Source organism: Choristoneura fumiferana, chromosome 13 (genome assembly GCF_025370935.1).
Source record: "Choristoneura fumiferana chromosome 13, NRCan_CFum_1, whole genome shotgun sequence".
NCBI lineage: Eukaryota > Metazoa > Arthropoda > Insecta > Lepidoptera > Tortricidae > Choristoneura > Choristoneura fumiferana.
The window spans coordinates 6,962,311-6,984,577 of record NC_133484.1 but is presented as its reverse complement, the minus strand read 5'-3'; the positions used below and the strand labels follow the sequence as shown (position 1 = coordinate 6,984,577).

Genomic DNA, 22,267 nt, shown 5'->3' with positions numbered 1-22,267 from the left:
TTTAAAAATATAATACAATACAATACTTAAAAAATATGAAATGAATAAACTCATAAAAAATACTATTATAAACTTTTTCTACTCCTATACTGTAATCTGTGATTTACTTAATCACGAACAGTAATATAACAGCATACTTAACAAGATATTCTAGTCTGTTCCCCATAACAGCACCGTATCGTAATGTTGCTAAAACGATACTGCAACCACTTACTTTTTTTTTCTTAATTTGTACGTTCAGACAGGCTAAGGTGCAGCTAGTTACATATTTTATATGTTTTTTATACAGAATAAAAACTTTCCGAACATAATCCATAGCCTGCCAACATAAGTAATGCATTTTTTTAACATCGTCACAAGCAAGTAAACGTTATAAAAAACAAAATTTAACTTAGACAAATTTTGACATATTCATATTTCTCACTTGTTTATTTTTGTTACTTTCTCATTGCGTTTGCCATACTTTTTACTAAAGTATAAAAAAAAGTTAGTTTACTTTTTCTTTAATTTTGTATTGTAATTAATAAGTACCTACCTACCCAGTCGAAGAAAAGGTAATTGTATGCAACGTTGTATAACTAGCTCAAAAAAAGCTCGTGGCGTCTTTTTCTTACGATGTTCGCTAATAACTCACACCACTTACCTTTTTTGAAGCCTGTTATTCAACTGTTGCATAAAATACAAAAAACATAATTATAATAAAATATAATAAAATTATAATAAAACAATGTGTTCAAAATTCATAATACTAGGAAAGACATTTTTTTCTTTAATTAATTTTAAGCACCTAAGGCGTCCTTTAGTGACGAGTAGGGTATCGTTTGAGATGGAGCTGGTGCTCTAGCTTAAATTAAATTATGACAAAGGTAACACAATATAAATAATAATGTAGTTCACTACCAAAAAATAATAAAGTGCTTGATATTTTCAAGTGCGGTACCGCACTATTGAAGTGTATTTACCTTACCATCGTCGGACGAAACAGAGACAATATTTGTATGGGTTTTGTTTGTTCCTCATTGCTTTATTCTTACTACTTTATATTAAATCTTCGAAAATATTTGCCGTTTTCCATCTTAATGTTAAGAACTGAATGTTTACTCAGTAATTTTGGATTAGAATACATTTTATGTAGAAAAATTGCGTGCGCAAAATAAAGTTTTAAGCTTTAGGTTATTGAATTTCCGTCACACACAATATTTTATATCTTTCTATTTTAAACATTTAAAGTAGTGACCAAACCACTGGAAGCTAACACTTGAAATTCGGCAGACTCGGCAGACACCGTTACATATCTTAAATAGATATCAAAATCATAAGGGTGCCCTAAGTAAATGGTTTGTGGACGATTCCACAGCACAATGACATGCAAGCAGATTCTATTTAGCAAACTGCACTTTAGATTTTGATAAAAATAGGAATCAAAATATATAATAAGATGTAAGGAGTTTATCTGAAGAACAAAGAGCGATGAAATTAAAACAATGATGGACGGCATTTCTTTGATCATTAAATCGTAATCACCATTCAGCCAAAGTGAAATCCTTGAATCTGAATTCTGTAACATTCTCTTACATTATCTTAGAAGGTATTTCCGAACCTACTTGGCACTGGTCCAATATTGGACTATTGGTCAACTAGTTGTGTCAAAGCAGTTTCCTACTTTTTGTTTTTCCTACCGTAAATTTCCATAGCAATTCAGGTGAGTCCACTTTTATAGGTGAATCGTAAATCTAATGTCCCGGGGGTTCTTATTTGGTATTATAACTTCCTAATACCAAAGTACTTACAGTTTTATGGGTAAAGAAAAAACTTTCTCCATGTTTTAAACATTTATTATTTCCTTCCTCAATCGCTCAGTGTTAGCTTTATTGCAACGGTAAAGATAAAATTGATGCTATTGTTAATGAAAAAATAACAAGTGAGCATTTCATGTTCATAATAAAATAAAAGTATTTGGAAACAATTTAAAAACTCATTGTCATGCAAATTTAATCAATAAGGTTTTCTTTAATTATTTCGTTCAACAACGATATAGTATTTTTTAAATTTATTACTCAAAGTAAGTTAAGCAATTAGGTATACGAAATTATTTGCATTGAAAAGTTAAACCTAGAAATAAATATCAAATTATTATTATCATTATATCAATAATCAGACGATTAACTGTTTCATTTAACAAAAAATTACCTACTTCTGCTTTTTCATTGGTCTGACATGCGTGTTTTAGTCACAGAAACTTCTTAAAATAACAACCCGAAGGCATTTTACAAATTTTCTTCTCATCTTAAGTATTTTATTTTATTCTATACAGAGTACTCATTAGAAATTGAGACGCTTAAGGCACAGCGAAATTACACTTAACTATAATGTACAAATTATCATAGACACTCTTGGTAACATTTAGACTATTTTTGCAAAATGTGATATGTACAAAAATATTATCTTCATTTTACTAACTAGACATCCTATATTTTTATTTATTACAAAGTATAGAAAGGGGTTTGTTAAAATTAACTCAAAGAAGAAAACAATGGGCATAATTTTATACATTTACAGCACCTCAGGTTAATGCTAGAAGTAGTACATACTATTGCTAACAAACATTTAAAGTAAACAGATTATTAAACGTAAGTATTCACTTTATCAACCAAGCACAATAAATAGAACTTAAGACTTGTACACTAAACATCTTTTGAACCCAACACTTTTAAAACGAATTGCATTGGCACAAATTCACTAAGTTTAGTCACTGTACCTAGCAAATTGTATCGGTTCTTGTTCTAGAACCGATATTCCTCAAATCAGGCATGGGTTTCTCTTCTTTGCCTGTCCAACTGTTTTTTATGATTTTGTCGCTTTCTCGTAATTATAGCTATTAGTAATACTACAATAGCTACCGCAACACCTACTCCGATCCACCAGTAAGCATTGTACGACGCTTCTTTTACATTTATTTCTCCTTTACCTTGGTCCCCAGACGCAACAGGATTTTTTATTTCTAATACTCCCACAGTTGATGTTTCACCACCCGCCTTAACAATTCCTTCATCACCTGTGTCTATAACATTTTCATTAATATCTTCATGTGTTTTAGGTTTTTCGTCAAGTGTTTCAGACTTGACAGGGATTTCATTATCTACCACTTCTGGTTCTGTGATGATAGGTTCCACATAATCAGAATCAGTGATTTCAACGGAAGGATCTAATTGATTATCTAAATACTCATCTAGTAGCCTGTAGTAGTCTGTAAGTCCTGTATATTCTAGTCCATTTTCTCGTTTAGCTAATAGATCACTAACCATTTCAGGCCAGTTGGAACCGTACCCTTGAGACATGGTAAATCTGTAAAAACACAATGAATCTAATCAACAGTAATATTTTATACATATTTCACATAAAACTTAAATTTTCATCAGTTTAGTTCTATTTAACCATCTAAGAATACTTACAGCAAACGATCGTTATTTTCTGAAATATGTTTTATCAAATCAGATTCATCTGATATTAGTTCTTCTGCAAACGACTGATATATTTGATATTTCAAAATAAGACCCATAAATTTTCTGAAAAAAATAAATAAAATATCTTTAAAGTTTCACGATATTTTTACAGTCACTAATAACAAAAAAAAACATATGAATGACATTTTACCCGATTAATGGCTTGTTGTGTACTATGTAAGAATGACCAAGGATATCAGCATCAGATGTTTCTAAAAGAGAGAAATTTCTCCTAAAATCACTCCAACCACTGACGCCTCCCGATGACATAACGGTTTCTTTTAAATATTGTAGTCTCCATTCGTCAGCAGCCATAAAAAAATTCAGCCTGAAAACAAAATAATACGTGAGTGTAATAACAATAAAGAATTATTTACCAAATAGACATTGATATACTTAGTTTTTTACTATGGAGAAAGCAAGAAATATTAAATATATTGACCCGGATAACTCACGTATATATTTTAATATGAGTGAGTCTCACGGTAGCTTCATGTTCAAGCAAGAAATAGTTAATATATCAAAGTATTTTTCTGATCACAAAAACTGAAGTTTCACTCTTAACAATAATTTTGCTCGTTTCATCGAAATAGTAAAAAAAAAGAAAATAAACAACATTACACATGTTTTAAATGATCTAATTAGTACTTGCCTTGGGAGATCACGCAAAGCTGTTATTAATTGCAAAACCAAACGGTGATAATTTGGATTGTAGTTAAATCTCTCAATCGGATATAATCCTGATCGATTCAAAGCATGAGGGTTTAAAGCCAATAGAGATGCAAATCCCGGTATGGCTTCGTAAATAGCTAAAATAAAAGAATTATATTACGATTAATATGAGAATACAATTTCAGGGTGTAATTTTTCTACAATAGGTACAGTAAGTTCACATAAGTGTTAATGAAATATTTTCAGTGAAACAATGGTTTTGCTCCAAAACACGACAGAAATAATATTCGATATCAATTTCAATATATATGTATAAACTATCAACCATTGTAGTTCAATACGACATAACATATCTGAGTCCCACATTATTCTAATTAATTTGAAATTAGGATAATCACCTGAATAACGGTTAGCTTCTCTTAATGTGTAAGTATTGTTGCTATGCAAAGCAGCTATTTCTTTGTACTTGATTTTCATGACGACATCGTGGGCGTCAATATAATTGCTGATGGTGACGTCTTTGCACGATACAACCCTTAACTTATTAGGTTTACACCAATCTACTAGTACAGGTGGACAGCTGCTATTGAATATAGATTTGTCCCAAGTATATGGTTCAACTGCTGGCATATTTAAATCTTCTAGAAGCTTTGACGCCTCGTGAAACGCATTCAAACCACCAAGATCCTGTAAGAAGTAAAAGGGTTATTTTTGTCATACTATTAAAATTCAGCAACGTAATGAAAATGCGCAATTTACCTTTAACTGAAGATTTGCATAGACTTTTTGGTAAATATCAGCATGCTTAGGTAATAAACTTTCTATCACATTTGACCAGTCGTCTCCGGTAAGCGATCCTAAAACAAAATGTTTGTTATTGTCATAAAAGTGGGTAAATATTAGTGCCTCCGGCATTAGCGTAAATGCCAAGCTCAACTCTTAAAATATTTTAATTCTTTGGCATTGTGCCTTTCTATTTGCTAGTTCCACAATTTAAAGCCCAGTGGGTCGTTAATTTTGAATAAGTTTCGGGCGAATGTTCCTTTTCATTCTCGTATAGCTTTTCTTTGACAATTTTCTATAATGACGTCAATATTTTTATCAAATAATTATATACTATTCAACTTTTCCACTCGATTCAATTAAAAAAATATATCATTTGGTCGTGTTTTGAAGACCGCATAACTGTTAAGTAAAGTATAATTTTTCATCTTTGTGTAAATCGAATAGTTATGTTTAACCGTGCATATTTTTAGTTAAAAGTAAATTAACCAAGATTGTAGGTAGAGTAGGTATTCGCTATTGTCTACAACCTCCGATTACGTGCCGAGTGAATTCTGCAAATTCCCGGAACAAAAAGTAACTTGGATTCCAGTGTAGTTAAGTTAATGTATCATTCACTAGCGAAATAATTTTTAAAATTGGTTCAGTAGTACCATTTGTATGTATGTATGTAAACTCTTTACTGTACAAAATAATACGTAAAACCATACTAACCAAATTATTATTCACTACATAAAAATAAGCAGATTTTTTTATGAAATAGATAAAATAGGGTGGCAAATAAAAAAATGAGTCACTTGATGGTAAGTAAGCAACACCACGGACGGAGACCTGCAACGTCAGAGGTTTGCCGATGCGTTGCCAGCCTAGGCAGCTAAGGTAGAATACCTCATGTTATAGAAATTTCACTGGATATTTTACCCACCACGACGGACCACAACACGCAAGCACAGCTAGCTGCTTTGGAAAAAATGGTAGCAGCGATTTGACAGACTTTGTGCAAAGTCGTTTCGTCCGTCCGGCTGCAAAGTTTCCTTCTTTATTTACGTAAATATAGGATTTGACTTACTTAACAAATATACAGGTAAAGGCTTTCCAACTGCATCGGTGCCTTTAAGTCTGAGTGCAACATATTTGTGCAATTTCTCATAGAGTGGCTTCACACGGTCCCAAATCTCTCGTGCCTTTAATATAGCACCTTCGTATTCGCCAAGTGAGTTCCAGTACTCTTCTACCGTACTGTAGCCTGTGACCAAATTTAATGGAATTAATTATCAGACAGAACAGCCCCTAGTAAACTAACCAAAACTACTTGTGTGTTGAGTACTAGACAAAAATGTATGTGTTAGTAGTAGTAATATTTAGTAACATGTATATTAAATAAATATATATGACAGGAAGAGTTTTTGATGATTTACGATCATGATTACGATGCATACAACTGCGTCGAAATATCGAGAGCTCATTAAAGATAATCAAAGATTACTGTCTATATCTAAGTCTACAACTTTCAGTGCTCTATACGCGTCCAATATAAATAATGCGTTCAGGATGTTGTTAGGGTTGCCGCGCCATTGCAGCGCCTCAGGGATGTTCGCGGACGCGTGAACCGACGATTTTCACGCCATTTTATTTTTTATTTATTAACATTGGCACACAAAACAAATTGTAAACATGCAGTAATGAGAATAATTAAGGCATAGGATCATTTACAATTCAAACTATGTGTACACATTATGGAAACAGTGATACAATTAAAACTTAAAGAAAAGAAAAGTATCAATATTTATATAAAGCGTAGCATCGATCCTACAACGTGTGCGCGCAGCACTAACACCCTCGTGGTAACTGTCGCAAATAGAGTGGATGGTCCATTCTTACAGAGATGGAGCTCCAGGCATTTGCCAATTAGTTAGTGTGTAAGTTTTAGATATAATACGAACAATTTGTTCATACTAACATAGGCAATAAGATTTTCATTGTTACTAACATGATATGGATAATCTTTTTTTTTTTTTATTTGACCGGATGGCAAACGAGCAATGGTCTCCTGATGGTAAGAGATCACCACCGCCCATAAACATCTGCAACACTAGGGGTATTGCAGATGCGTTGCCAACCTAGAGGCCTAAGATGGGATACCTCAAGTGCCAGTAATTTCACCGGCTGTCTTACTCTCCACGCCGAAACACAACAGTGCAAGCACTGCTGTTTCACGGCAGGATTAGCGAGCAAGATGGTGGTAATCTGCGAAATAAAAGTATTTTTATTATTATATTCTGTACTGTACCTAATATGTCTAATTCATGATTATGAACATTTTTAATCAATCTGATTAATTTGATTTATTTTAAGGGATGACTAAGAAGACCGCGCGGTGAGTCTTAAATGGGATGAAACGAATAAAAGAGGATTAAAAAATGGGAATTATGAAAAACTAACGACGAAGAAGAGGTAGGTATGGAATATACAGTCAGCTGCAGAAAAAGGTGACCCCTACGATATAGTACGTATAAACCGCAGTCGGGTCACGTTTTGCTGCAACTTACTGTACCTACCAATTAAAAGCCATAGAAGCTCAGACTACCAACTTACAATGAACTAAGTGGTTGACATGAACGAGGAAAGCTCACATTTCATAATCATAATTTGATAAACAGATCTATAATTACTTAAAATAACATCAAACACCTAACACTTGTTGAAATAAATACGACAGAATTTTTCTTAGAGCAAAATTAAAAGGACAACAAAATTCTTTTAAAAATATTGCGAATGTTAACTCTGTTTAAGGAAGTATAATTTAAATAACTCACTGTTTTCTTTGGAAGCGTTTCGCAGCAACGGCAGTATTTGCACAAGATAATCATTTAGATTGGGAAGCTTTTTTTCCCAAGATTCTTTCATCCGACGCAATGTAGCCTCGTCGTGCTGTTTTGCCAAACTGTTGTGTAGTTCTGTCAAGAATAATACAAAATTAATGAACAAAACAAAGAAATTCAATATCATTTATGAATTTTTAAAAGTAGTAAGTTATAAGTAAGTAAATATTCAAGCAGGTAGAGGAAGACTAAAATTGGCCTTATTTTCACCAGATGGAGGAAAAAGTCGGTGTCGTGTCGTATCAGGAAGTCAAACAGCTGACCGAAGACCGTTCGGAGTGGCAATTACTCCACCAACAAGAGCGTACTAACATATTATGTACTTATACTATATACTAACACAGTTATAAGTAGGTAAACCACTAATAATATATGGATCCTTGTTGTCTGAATTAAAAAAAGATTATATATTATTATTATAAAATTTAAGAAGACCTAATATTTAATTTGAAGATGTTATTGATCATTAACGAGATGGACGGATGACCTGTTTAAAGTCACGGTGCAAGCCGCTTCCAACCGAGGCAACTGGAGGTCTATGGGGGAGGCCGTCCAACAGTGGACGTCCTATGACTGATATGATGATGATGGTGATGGTTACTTAATCATTTGTTTCAAACAACACCATGTGGACTGCTAAGGAATAAAATTCTCTTCTATCGTTTATTTTTTCGTATAATATAAGAGTAGGACGTGAATACAGATTTTATTACAATAATTTGGTTACCACATACGACATAAACACAATATTAACGCATGCAAGCACGGCACTGAACAAATGGAGTGTTCACACTGCGCACCGTTCATAACAGAAGGTGTGTAATACTGCGAGAAATGCCTTTGCGTGCGTTTATGAGCCTACAAATCATCCTAACAAGGATAATAAGAACAAAAGGAAGAGTTTTTTCATACGACTGACATTAATTTTTTGTTTACTGCGTGCACGTAACTCTGAACGTGCACATGGAAATGATACAAAGATGTGATGTGCAAACGCTACGTCGTTTGAAATTTTCAATGACATTATTTTTTTAACAGTGGCACATACCCTCACTATCTACTTAAGACCTGAGGCCGTATTGCCTAACGCGCTGACATTCGCAATCGCATTCACCACCTCTTTCTACCCCCATCCTGTATCGTGTGGCAGAAGGAAGTGGTGAAAACGATTGTAATTCCAAGTATTTTAGACAATAAACCCTCTAGTTCTTTGGCAGAAATGTTCAATGGGATCCCACCCTCTCACAAGAAGGTAATGAAAGAAACAATCACGTGAAAATATCATCCACGAAGACTTCCACTGTTGAACAAAGGCCAACCCCTTAGAATCACGTCTTAGTCTCGCGATGTCGTCAGTTTACTCATGGGAGGCCTCCTAACGCTTCGTCTTCCTTATCGTGGTCGTCACTAGAGGACTTTTTTCCCTCAATGGTTATCTGTTCCTCGATTGATTTGGCCCGCCCATTGCCACTTCAACTTGCACATTCTTCAAGCTACGTCGGAGACTTAGTGCTAAGGTAAATTTCCAAAAAACATCATAATATCCCGTTTTTTCTTTTTTAACAAACACGCCATTATCCGATTATAGTGGATATATATTTTCGATTCAAAACCTTTATTAATTTGAATCGGAATTTTTTTTTTCTTTTCTTTATTTTTTTCGTTAATTTTCCAATGTTCTTAATACTTATTATCCTATTCTTGAAAAATACAAATTCAAAAACACAAAAATCATAAAAATTGTTCCAGCTGTTCTTGAGTTATAAATGGTGTAACTAACGCGACTTTGTTTTATATATATAGATGTAAATGTACCTATTTACTGTACTAAAATAGGTGGGTAGTAGGTATTGAATTGTTTTTTCTTTTCTTTTATTATGTTTTAGGTAGTGTTTTGCTTATTGTCAGCCACACTACCATTTCCTTCTTCAAGGTGAGGACTGAAAACCAGTACCTCTGCTGAGTCCTTTACCTCTTCACAAATTATGTTTTATCTGTTTCTTTCATTGTATTTTACTTTGTTATATTTTTGGCTTTGTGAATAAATATTCTTTTATTTTTATTTATCTCAGCCTTTTTGAATAAACCTCGCGAAGTGTGCAACTCCAATGGAGCCACTAGTGTATCAAGGTCTAACCAAATTATAATTTATTTCGGAAAGCGGCCTTGATTTATATTTTTTGGAGCCCTCACACACTTTTTACATTTTAATCAGTGTTATATCTTCAATCTCAGTAGAGAAAGAAAACCCTTCCTTCCATTCCTTTTAACCCGTAACCCGTTACTGCTAACTTTCTCGTAGTAACGTTATTAGCTTTTGGCATCAACGTTGTTCTGACCTGCGTAATGGGCGGCTGGAGCTGGCGTCGAAAATTAGAGTTGCGCAATAACATTTATAAAAGATCCCGCCCGCATTATGCCTCGCCCTACTTGAGCAGATGGATAGGATCTCTTGAGATTAACGTTACCTATGTCATAAATGATTCTTATAAAAGGAATTAAAAAGGTCATTAGCAAGTTCAATACACCCACTTAAAAACATCGTCTCCCACAAAAGTTACATATTTGCACGCTTGTTGTTGCAGAAATCTTTTGATACAAACCTTTAACAATTTTTGAATCATGATTTTTCAAGACTATCGAAGGTTTTTTATAAGCTCTTGATCTAGATTGATTTAGTTGTGTACTTATTACACAGCCCATGATACATAGAGACGAAGACATTGAATCGTGTTTAAGGGTAAAACCTTTTCGCGGTCACGCTGACATTCCGTCATACAACTATCAAAAAATTCGTATCGTAAAATTTACTGTGTAAGGGTATTATTATTGCAATTCATAAAAATATTAAATGATATTGTAACGGATAACTCACGTCTTAAATCGAGTTTAGCTCGACATGTTCAAAAAACTTCTTTATGTTCAAATTCATAAAAACTTCAATACTGACGGAAATAAACTGAAAAGCCGAAAAACAAGATTTAACAAGAAGCTTCGTAGGTATCCTAACAATCTCCTTAAATGCGACGAGCCATCTGGCGACATTTTGTTGAAGAGTTCGGCCATTGAAAAGTTATCTTAAACGACTAAGAACACTTACATCCTGAAGCGTTTAACATTTTTTACAGCCAGCATAAATCTTCACTTCGTGTTTTTTTTAAGAATAAAATTGCTCTTACGAGGGATGAGAAATTAACTTTTTACGCGGCCATTCGTCTTAAGAACGAAGCTGTTAAAAGTTTTGTGTAATTTCAAAATTCGAAGCGACTTACATTTTTTCTCAAACATTCGAGGATTCATTTGATTTTTATAATTATATTTACGTTTGTTAAAAGTTTCAATGAAATTTGGCCATATTTTTCAAATCTATTAACTGTTTAGAAAGTTATATCCAATATAATATACTACTTGTGTTACAAAGTTATTTAGATGTTAAGTATTACATATTCAAATAATATAAAAATAAAAAATAACTCAACTCTACCAAATTGCGTTAGTTCAATAACCTTTTGTCATTTGAAATGAGTTTCTCTTTCTAGCCCAATGAAATAATTTGATATGTTGAAATGAGATATAAAAAAGTAATAACCCTTACCTCTCAGGGTGCAGTTTGTTGAAGTTCCACAATCGTAGTCGGTGGCGAAACGTAGTTTGTTCATAGCAGTATCTCCGAACGACACCAGCTGAAAACGAAACTTAATGAAATAAAAGTTCATTGAATCAAGCGTTACTTACTTACTGGTTTATAAACAAATACTTTGCTCACTATGCAACAAATATGTGTGCATGCAGCTTTACCACCTCCACATTGTGAACAACACACGCAAATCATTTGTGTCACAATAGTGTGGTTGGTGATGGGTGATATTTAATTATGTCCGTGTGATATGTGTGTGGTCTTAAGGCTGGTTCAGACGTATTTAGTTATCAAGTAGTTAACTAAATAACTCTATTTTAAGCGACTTAATTTTAAGTAAACGTACACGTTCGCATTAGCTAAATTCTTTAGTTAGCCCGAAATGGACGACCAACAGCGCCTTGATGTCATTAATTCAGTATTAATTAAATTCGTATTAAGTGAGGTTTTATATGAATTGAAAGATGAAATAGTCAGGGATGTTCCATAAACAATTGCGCTTTATATATTCTTCAATAATCTTCACTGTAGTGTGTCTTCTGAGCACTTTGATCTTGTTCTTTTCTCTTCTTCAAACACAACAAATTACGAACTCGACCGCTCCGCCAAACTTATACACTTAACTAATTTTCAACTAAATTGTGCCTATTCCATCGTGTCAAGTGATAATTCACGCCCACCAACTTAACCGAAAAATAGTCAAAATTCTAATTTACTTGTTCACTTGCACGTTTAGTTACTTTATAACTTATCACTAAATTAATTGTTTACACGCTTTAAGTCGTATAAATTTAAGTTAAAATTTAGTTAACTACTTGATAACTTAATATGTGTGAACCAGCTTTTACAGTAAGGAAGTGGAGGAACTGCATCAATAGGTAGGTACACATTCTTTGAGTAGACGTAGCTATCGTCAAGTCACGGGTGAGCAAAGTAATTATTTAAATAAAGAACATAGCTCCTTAAAACTGGACCACAACATTTCAACCGGTTATCGTTTTAGTCTGACTAAGTTTGAAAACCACAAGTAAATTTTAATCGGAATGTTTGATTCAAAGCGTAATCATTCTTTTGAGATGACGTTCATTTACGAGTACATAGGCGTTCGATCCAACTAATCCAATCATCTGTAGAGATATTCCACTTTATTCGAAGAAACGTTGCATGGAATGAAAAATATTGTAGAATCATCAAGACTATCCGGCACGTGTATTTGATTATTTTCAGCAACTGGCCTTTTACTCCGTAGCTCTAAATTCAAATTTCGCATTGTGCTATTCGGCTCACGCTAATAATATTTAATAAGAGAGTGAGGGACGGTATAATACGAACTTGGAATTTCAGAGTAACCCCCTGATTGTGCCGGCCGTCATTCGTAGCATTATGCGTATGTTTTTGCCGCCATGTTACATGAATTCTGTTTAAATGGTTTGACCACTTGATCTTTTGTAATAAAGTTTTATCCGTAAATTTAATGTTCGACGTTCCGGGTCGGTGAACGATTTATAAGAGTGTCATTAAATCGTCGCCCTAGATGTCACCTCGTAACTGCAAAATTTTACGATTGTACGTTTGCAAGCTGAAATTCCTGTTATCTTTGAAGGCAAGATGACTTTAATCGATAACGCATATAATATAACAAGTTACATTCCACTTATATAAGTTTCTGTTGCATACTTTTGTTTAATTTAAAAACGACATAGGACTTAATGTGCTCAATCGTGTTCTATCTAATTTCGATTTGATAGTAATACATGTAAGTATTTACAGCATTTAGTTTATACCAGTACAATTTAGCAGTAAGTCCAAATGTCAGTAGTGAGTTAGTAGTGCAACCATCGTTGATTTAAATAAAGATATTTTCATTTTCATTTGCATTTTCATACCAAATTTCAAGTCAGCCCGGCCACTGGAAGTTGGTCAAAATGAACTTGCAAGATTTGAACCAAAAACAACAAGCAAAAGCGTGTCGGACACGCCCAAAATAGGGTTCCGTAGCCATTATGAAAAAATTAAGTAATATTTTTCTAAGGATTTCGTTTCGGAATCTTCCAAGTTTAGGTATATTTTATACCTTAGGCTGCTATTTACTCATAAACTACTAATAATTCTCAAGCAAATTTAGCCGATATAGTTTTCCTTGAAAGTTTGATATACTTACTACCATCCTGATTTTTTTCAAATTTTTCCACCCACCGGTTTAGATTTTAGAGGGGCGGGGGACGCTCGATTTTAATGAAAATTTGCACTTTAAAGTTGAATATTTCGCAAACAAATCACTGAATCAAAAAATCGTCTTTGCAACCACCTAATGGTTTTAAAAGACCAATCCAACGATACCCCACACTATAGGGTTGGATGACGAAAAAAAATCGCCCCCACTTTACGTCTATGGGAGGTACCCTCCCTACTACGATTTTGTCGGCATAGTTTACATATATATCCGTGCAAAATTACGGCTTTCTAGCATTGATAGTCCCTGAGCAAAGCCGCGGATGGACACACAGACAGACTATAAGGGTTCCGTTTTTGCCATTTTGGCTCCGGAACCCTAAAAAGCTTGTAAAAAATTATCACATTGCTCGGGAGTTCACAGGACTTCTCAACGCGAGTCCTTTAGAATGTGAGTTTCTGTGACAAGCTAGTTGGCGCTAGTATCGAAAGGTCCGTTTAATAACTTTGACATTTACGTCACGTACGTACGTGATGGTTAAATACTTAACTAAATGAGCCAATAAGGGCTAACGTATATGAATCGGCCGCTAGAGGCCCTCGTGTAGCCAGAGGTCTCCGAAATGTCAAATGTCACTGTTTTTGGATGAGCTACGTCGGTTTATTTATAACTAGTTAGAATATTTTTTTGAATATTTTGCAATCCCTGAAATTCATTATGGCAAATATGCGGGGCAATGAATGTCTGTGTTTTGAGACAGTTTTGCCTTTCGGAAACCTTTGTCCTCTCTTTTTTCCGAACAAAACGGAACTACGCAACCATGCTCCATACTTTTATGGTACGGTTTAAGGTATTAAATATGAATTGAAAATACAAACTGAAATATAGATGCACAGAAAAACCAGAAAAATAAGACCAAAATTCCAAAATTTGGAATTGAAATAAAAAATACAAAAAGATTCCAAAAAAGCAATCTTATTAAATATGATTTAAATGTAAATTTTGTTTTCACGTCCGTAATTACTAACTAACCACTATATACCTCAAACAGGACCTTTGTCTACACACAGTGGCGCCAACTGGTGAGCGCAAAAACGGTAGCCCTCATTGCAAGGAAGACTGTAACGTCAAACGGACCTCTCGACACTATCGCCATCTAGCGATATTTCGCTTCTCAAGAAAATAAACCCTCATTTGCTAGGACATCGGTAACACCAAGTAACACGCTCATTCTGTCGTCAGTTCAGTACATATTTCTGGTTTTATGTCATTGAATATTAACTTAATGCATCAGTTCGGACCTTTAGTCCATCAGCACAGAATAAGTAATAGTACTTCCATCAGTTCGTGAAGGTTAGGCACAACGCAATTTTCTCGTCATTTTTACTAGAATGATGAACTGAACTGAGGCCAGAATAAGTGTGTCACCGATTTCTAATGCGAGATTTACACTCTCGCGGCTCGCGTGATCGATGGTAAATGACCTAAGTACACTCTCGTGGCGAGTTCAGTTGTCATTGAGCTTACAACCTGCGCAGAACAAGGTTCCAACTCGAATGAAGCGAGAGCGCGAATGTAAACACCAAGCTAACGTAAGTCGCGAGGTCCTTTGATCCGTGCCCTGTGAGGCGCGAGGCGAGGCGCGCACGTCTGGTCACACTCTCACCTCGTACCTCGCCTCGCGCCTCGTCTCGCGACTCGTACGCGAGTGTAAATTGAAAAATTGACAAATGTCTCACCCGGATCCACTGTTCCACGTCCAGCAGCATGTCTCCTGGCTGGAGGAGCAACTTCACTTTGCGCCGGAGCACTTCGTGTTGCGCGTGATTGGAGGTGAGCGCATGCGCGTTCAGTGCCACGCGCACCTCTGTCGTCTGCCCGCGCGCAAAGATGCCGAAGGTTTTGTCGCGGTCCAGCTGTCAAAGTAATGTAAGTTAAGTTACTTATCTTTATTTAATTTAGTAAAAAATTACCACCGGTTCGGAAAAACTTTTGTTGAGAAGAATCCGGCAAGAAACTCCACGAGGTAATCGGAAACTTTACTAAGCAACATTTCTCAACCACTCTTTTGAGTGTTGTTGTTGACTGGTAGTCTAATAGATCTCTTAAAGGGTTTGTCGACTGTAGTTTTTGATGATATGCCTAGGAATTTCATGGTTTGCCTAAACGACACTAGGCAAATCGCTAAACGGTGACTTTTGATCGATATGGCGGATGTCCCTTAGCCAATTCATGAAATGGCGCCATTTCACGATATGCCTAGGAATTTCGTGATCTGGCGGATTTTACGATTGCCGAAATGTATGTACGCTCATAACTTGCGAATGACGGCACTGAATTTTAGTATTTTTTTTTTGCTGTGTACGTTATTGTCAGGACAAGGTTTGTGCCAACCAAAATAAAATACAAATACTGGAACAGGGCTGAAGCCGCGGACAACAGCTAGTAATACCGCTACACAGCTACACAGCTATACAGCTAGTAGTATAGTAGTATAAAATCAGTAAAACGCAACTTTTTTTTTTCTCTTCAGAAATGTATAATTATCTTACATGCTATAAATCAAGTCGAAATATTTTACCTAAAATAAATCTAACATAACCGTTGGTATTTTTCATCTTCATTGCACAGAAAGTCTTTTAGTGTCTTTGTCTTCGAAAATGTACTTAATTCTTTCCAAATTAAAGTTATGTTTAATTCAAAGGTCTATTCCGTTATCTGTAAAATAAACGTTAACTGCGACAACCTAAAGTGATACAGACTGCGGCAACTTCCGAAATTCGTTTGTCTGACTTAAATTATGTTTATCTTAGGGAAGATTGATTTTAATTGAAAATTAGTGCCAAGAAGCTGAAAATAAACACCCGGCAAAATGTTTCTAAATTCTACAGATATTTCTGTTAGGTCATTCAACTATCTAATGGTATTTTATCAATGCTGGTCCTTTATGGTACCTACTACACGACATTAAGATCGATGCATAAATATTTTGACGCTTGGCTGTATAGGTATATATTTTTGCATTCGACTGTACTAGGTATATCATTCACTTTACTTTGTTACTTATACTTTTTAGGGTTCCGTAGCCAAAATGCAAAAGGCAAAAACGGAACCCTTATAGTTTCGCCATGTCTGTCTGTCTGACTGTCTGTCCGTCCGTCCGCGGCTTTGCTCAGGGACTATCAATGCTAGAAAGCTGTAATTTTTCTCGGATATATATGAAAACTATGCCGACAAAAACCGTCTCTGTTTGTTTTGTTCGAATAGACGGAGACGGCATCACATTTATCCGTCAAATAAAATTAATCAATGGGTGGTAAAATAGCCCCTTAACGCGATAAAGAGTTTGAGTTTTATTCTTACTTTACTCTCAAAATCAAAACGTCAATTCTGCAAAATAAGCCGCAAATGGGTTTTTTACGAGTACTACCTGCAGCGCATTAGAAAAGATTAGCAGCAAGTCACCCTGAATACAGAGGTTTTTTTTAAACGTTTGATTTTAGACTTTACGAAAACTTAACGGAATGATCTAGGTGCCAAATAAACCCAAGAAATGGCCCGTTCATAAACAAAATACCGGGTGTGGCCTGTAACACGGGCAAATAATTAAAATATAGATGATACTCGTCAAACTGAACAACATTAGTTCAGCGACTTTTAAAAATAATTCGTTTATTTTTATTACACTTTAAAGTTTATTCGAAGAAGCAATGTAAAGCAAAATGTTTGATATTTGTAGTATGACAGGCGACGTCAGTTGGTTCTAGGATGGCATACATTGAATTTACTATTAAGTTTGTTACAATTTAGGCTATAACAAGCACTTATTTTGACTTTGACTTAGAAGGTATATTTTTTTTAAACAGCATAACAATTATTATTATATGATATTTATACATCACAAGTATTTAACACAACTTTATTTTTAACACAGTAGGTTTGCTATCTATGAAGGGATCGCTAATGCGGATCGAAATTATTTCCAAATATCCCTGTCCATGATATAACCATTAACTTTATAATACGCCTTAGATATTAATGTCTTCTTGACAATAGATCTGAATTTTGTATCCGTTTCATTTGTATTATTTTTTTGGAATTTTATTATATAAACGTATGCAATTTCACAGAAACGACTTTTTGGTTTTAGCCAGTATATCACGATGTAGATAGAGCTAGGAATATCGACGAATGCGTTGCTCTAATCGATCTACCGTATTGTTTTTCAGGCACATCGTGATATGCCTGCCCAAATTTTAGGCATATCATGAAATGGTGCCATTTCACGATATGCCTAGGAATTCCGTGATCTGGCGGATTTTACAATTGCCCGCCGACGTATATAAATCGTAACATTTTAATTCAGTGTTCTGAACATCCACTGTGTATTTGGCACCATCTGCAGCGGAAAAGTTTGCGCTCAAACAACAACTGTTATATTATTAACGGAACTTTTAACTAGAAATTTTCATAATGGAGTTGATCAAATCGCTTTACTTCATGGTTTTATATAAAGCAGTGCACACGAACAACTTAGTTTGATTTTAGACCATTGTAATGTCAAACCAATTTTGGCATCATCATTTCAGCCGAAAGAACTAGAGGTGAGACGTATTTACTGGAATAGGTTTTGGCTTAGACGCATGAGTACGCGTTCCCGCCCGCGATTCTTTTAGCGTACGAGGAGTACGGCGGCTGACAACGTTCCGCCAACTTGAAAACAAGCATTTATGTACACATTTTAATTGAAAAATTTATAAAAATTACTGACAGTCCTAAGCCTGTATAAAGTATGAAGGGAAGTTTTTAGTCGGTATTTAGGTGACCTGTCGTTTCGCGGAGTTTAATTACGCAGATTTTCGTTTCGCAGACAACTATTGGCAGATTTTTCTTTTCGCCGAGCAACGTTTGGTATAATTTCGTTACGCCTATTATTCGTTTCGCCGAGTAGTCGGTAGGAAGAATAGCGATAAGCAGATTTACGTTTAGTAGATTGTTTGTTTTGTAATTGTTTCATTTAACCGAACAACTGTTCGTCGAAACACGATAAGCAGAGTTATCACATGGCATTCATATTGATAAGTAGATTTAATGTTCAGTCGATTTAACTGTTCGTCGAGACACGATAAGCAGAGTTATCACATGGCATTCAATAATTGTTAAGCTATTGCTTATACTATTGTATTGATTTTTGTTTCGTAATCTGCGTAGATAAAAACGGCCAAACGACAGGTAGGATTTTACTGAGTTGACTATTATATACTAGCTGTTATCAAAATGTAGTTAGGTGCGACGACGAGCGTTAGCGAGGAGGAGTGTTAGGTAGAATTTCGACCAACAATGCACGAGCCGAGCGAGCGAAGCGAGCGTGCCGCGGCAGCGGCCGGCGAAGTGCCAGAACCGAATTGCTAGCATCGCGACTTGGTTTGTTTAGACTCCAATATAAAATAAATACAAATGATGGTCAAATTATTACTTGCGTTATATGTTTAAAATTTGTGAGGGAACATAAGAAAATCATAAAGAATGCGCGGTCAGCACGCCCGGCGTGTAAAAATGCCAATGAGGCCATAGTGTAATCCACACATATTCGCGGTATTGAATGCGCGAAACGAAAAGATGCGAAAAGTTGATATGCGCACTGAATAATAGTTCAACCGTTACAAAAGCGAAAGGTTGTTCGACCAAATGTGCAAAATGTGTAGTGATTAATAGGCTAAACGAATGTCTGTGAATAGTTGTTCGGCTTACTGACTCATATGCCAAGTAAATAGTCTGCTAAAGGTTGAGTTACGAAACGTTACTCGGCGAAATAATACATCTGCATACAAATTCATCGGCGTACCGTTACTCGGCGAAACGTTGTCTGCCAATCAATAATCTGCCTAAAAATAGTCGGCGAATCATTAGGTAACCCGCTATTTAATATAAGTTAAAATTAAAACAATATGAAGTGTGAAGACTGACTGTGACGAGGAATTCGGTAGTTCGATATTCGTAAAACTACTAAAACCATAGATGAGAGTGTGCATACTGGTAAACTAAAACTGGTACGGTGTATACGCAATCACGGGAGCGCATTTACGGGAATCATTTTGTTTACGCAATGAGTCAATTGAGTTAAGTATTCGTAGATACTCGTGGACCTAGTCTTTGGATCTAGTCTTTTTGTGGACGCGTATTCGCAAGACTCAGTCCGCGTTTTGCCTAGTACGTCTCACCTCTACGAAAGACCTCCACTGCTGGAAAAAGGCCTCCCCCAAGGCTCTCCACAAATAAAATAACGGAAATAAAACCAAATTTTACTATAAGGAATTCTTGCAAAATTTGAAAATGGATATTAAATACCGACTCAGTAAATAACTACTAGTATTTTCAGAAAATTAACAACGCAATTTTCCTGCCTTGTCTTAAGGGATGAAGCCATTCATTCCTATCTTATCCCACTATAATCTTACCTAATTCCGGTATGAATTGGGGAGGTTCGATAGAGTATCTGTCGGATAGACAAATCTCCTTAATGTATATAAATACCTGTAGCATTCATCCACAAAGGCACACACCCTCTCATATTAAATTCAGTAGCTTTAATCCAATGATGTTTTTGTATTAGACTCTCTATGTAGGACCGTACAGGAGTTTATTTTTAATAATTGCACTGTCTACTTTCAACCTAGCTAATAGAGGTCTCGTCGACCGAGAGAACTATTGGCTTCTCTACTAGTTCGGAGTTGTGTGGATAGATGGCGCATTCGGGGATGTTGCCCCTTGACACTGCTTTGCCAAAATAAAGATGGCGATTTGTGATCTGAAGACTCTTGTAACGACTAGAAACAATAAACGAATCTTCTGCAAAATTATATATATTTTATCCCGACGCAGCAGTTTGAAACCCGTAACTTTTTCATGGGGGATTTCGGGGAGGCCTATGACCAATAGTGGACGTCCTACGGCTGATATAATGATGGTGTTGATGAACTTTATCATAGCACCCCATTATGCTCTAATTTTGTTAAATACATTAAACAAAAATTAGCTACATTATGTCATTTTGTTCTTTTGCAGATTTTCATCAGGAACTATTTCGTTTCTTACGACGTTGGCCTCTCATGACTGATGACTTGATAAAGCTCGAAGGAGTCCGATGGGTGCGGGCGGCGTAACACCTATCTATGCCTATCAGTGGACGTCTTTCATCTAAAGAATAATTTTGCAGAACTGTCAAAGCGCATTTCTTACCTTCAATGACAGTCCTTTGCTTGACCCCGTGAGCTCACTCCAAGTGGCCGTGGCTCTCTGCTCGCAGTGGTCTTCATAGTCCAGCTCCACAAGCTCAATGAGTGAGGAGAGCCAGCGCCTATCATCGTCACTGGAGGTCCTGCCGCTGGACAGTAGCGCGTAGAAGTAGATGCAGAGGAGGGTGAATGTTGCCTTCATGATTCTGTTGACAAGGAAAAGGTGATTAAGTTCAAGTTAAGTTGTGATAGATCGAAGAAAACATGCCAAAATATACAAAGTTTAAAATTAATAATTGAAGAAATACATTATATTTAAGTAAGTATATTAGTCGTTTAAACATACGTAATATAATATTCAGTGACGTTATTAATTAGACGTTTCTGACGCTAGCGATCCCAATCAAATGACAGTGTTTTTATGCGAAATCTGTCATTTGATTCCGATCGCGGGCGCCAGAAACGTTAGACAATACGGCCTTAGGTAGGCCTTAGGGGTTAGGTAGGCCTTACATTTTATAACAATCTTGTAAAGTTGTCAATTGTTGAAAGATTTGAATTGTAAATGGTTTTAACATTTCAGATATACTTATTAATATTACTTGTATGTCTCTATTTGTTACGTCAAGGTTTACTGTTATCAAATACAGAATAGATGCTATGTTGGTCTGTTACTTCTAGACTAGAGGGTAGACTTTAACCAGGATTAGGATTATACCTAGTCGAAGTTCAATTTGAGGCTAGGTTCGTTCACAATCTGCAAACATGTTATTCATCGGCCAATTCACTTCATACTTTGTTATATTTTCCATATTACAACTACTTAGGTATCTTTAATGAAGTATGTATGTAAGTAAATACTTTATTGTACATAAAACACAAAATAATACAAAAAGAAAACAACAAAACGAAAAAAGTACAAAGGCTTATCTCTAAAAGCTAACCTACCACTATCAAAGAATCACTATCATCACTGTGAAGTCACTATGAGATGTTAATTTAATATAACCAGTGTAGTGACAAGAAAGATCAAAATGACAAAGGTGACTATGAGAATGAACCCTATTCACGATATTCTATATTTACCTCAGACGTGGACACGACAGGTCTAAAATAGTCGATATAGTCGGGATTCTGGGCGGGACACCTCTATCAAACATCAGATGTTTTATTAAAATCCTATTTCTAATCTCTAGCTGTGATAGAAAACAAATTACAATCGCCAATAAATTCAGCATCTAATGCTGACAAGATTGAAACTAAATCAAGCAGAATCTTTAAACTAGTTTTGTATTAAAGTTGAAAAACATTTTTACACTCTTATGCATCTTGAATCAGGGACGAGATTAATAGAAAAATGCCAAGAGCAAAAATCACTTTCT

The 22,267-nt window shown here is 35.3% G+C and overlaps 1 protein-coding gene across 4 annotated transcripts in view; it reads right to left on the bottom strand.

Moving 5' to 3' along the window:
• Positions 1 to 1,813: 1,813 nt before the first annotated feature.
• The window catches only part of LOC141433965 (angiotensin-converting enzyme-like), a 203,296-nt gene continuing 182,842 nt past the window's right edge, over positions 1,814 to 22,267 (bottom strand). For all 4 annotated transcript variants that reach the window (XM_074096134.1, XM_074096135.1, XM_074096137.1 and 1 more), the window contains exons 4-14: positions 20,890 to 21,091; positions 15,390 to 15,566; positions 11,436 to 11,523; positions 7,775 to 7,915; positions 6,028 to 6,204; positions 4,935 to 5,032; positions 4,574 to 4,862; positions 4,156 to 4,312; positions 3,655 to 3,831; positions 3,453 to 3,566; positions 1,814 to 3,345 (exon numbers count right to left, since the gene is read on the bottom strand). In XM_074096134.1, the coding sequence (XP_073952235.1) occupies positions 2,805 to 3,345; positions 3,453 to 3,566; positions 3,655 to 3,831; positions 4,156 to 4,312; positions 4,574 to 4,862; positions 4,935 to 5,032; positions 6,028 to 6,204; positions 7,775 to 7,915; positions 11,436 to 11,523; positions 15,390 to 15,566; positions 20,890 to 21,087 (2,157 nt within the window). In that variant the 5' untranslated portion in view covers positions 21,088 to 21,091 and the 3' untranslated portion in view covers positions 1,814 to 2,804. The remainder of the gene's footprint in view (positions 3,346 to 3,452; positions 3,567 to 3,654; positions 3,832 to 4,155; positions 4,313 to 4,573; positions 4,863 to 4,934; positions 5,033 to 6,027; positions 6,205 to 7,774; positions 7,916 to 11,435; positions 11,524 to 15,389; positions 15,567 to 20,889; positions 21,092 to 22,267) is intronic.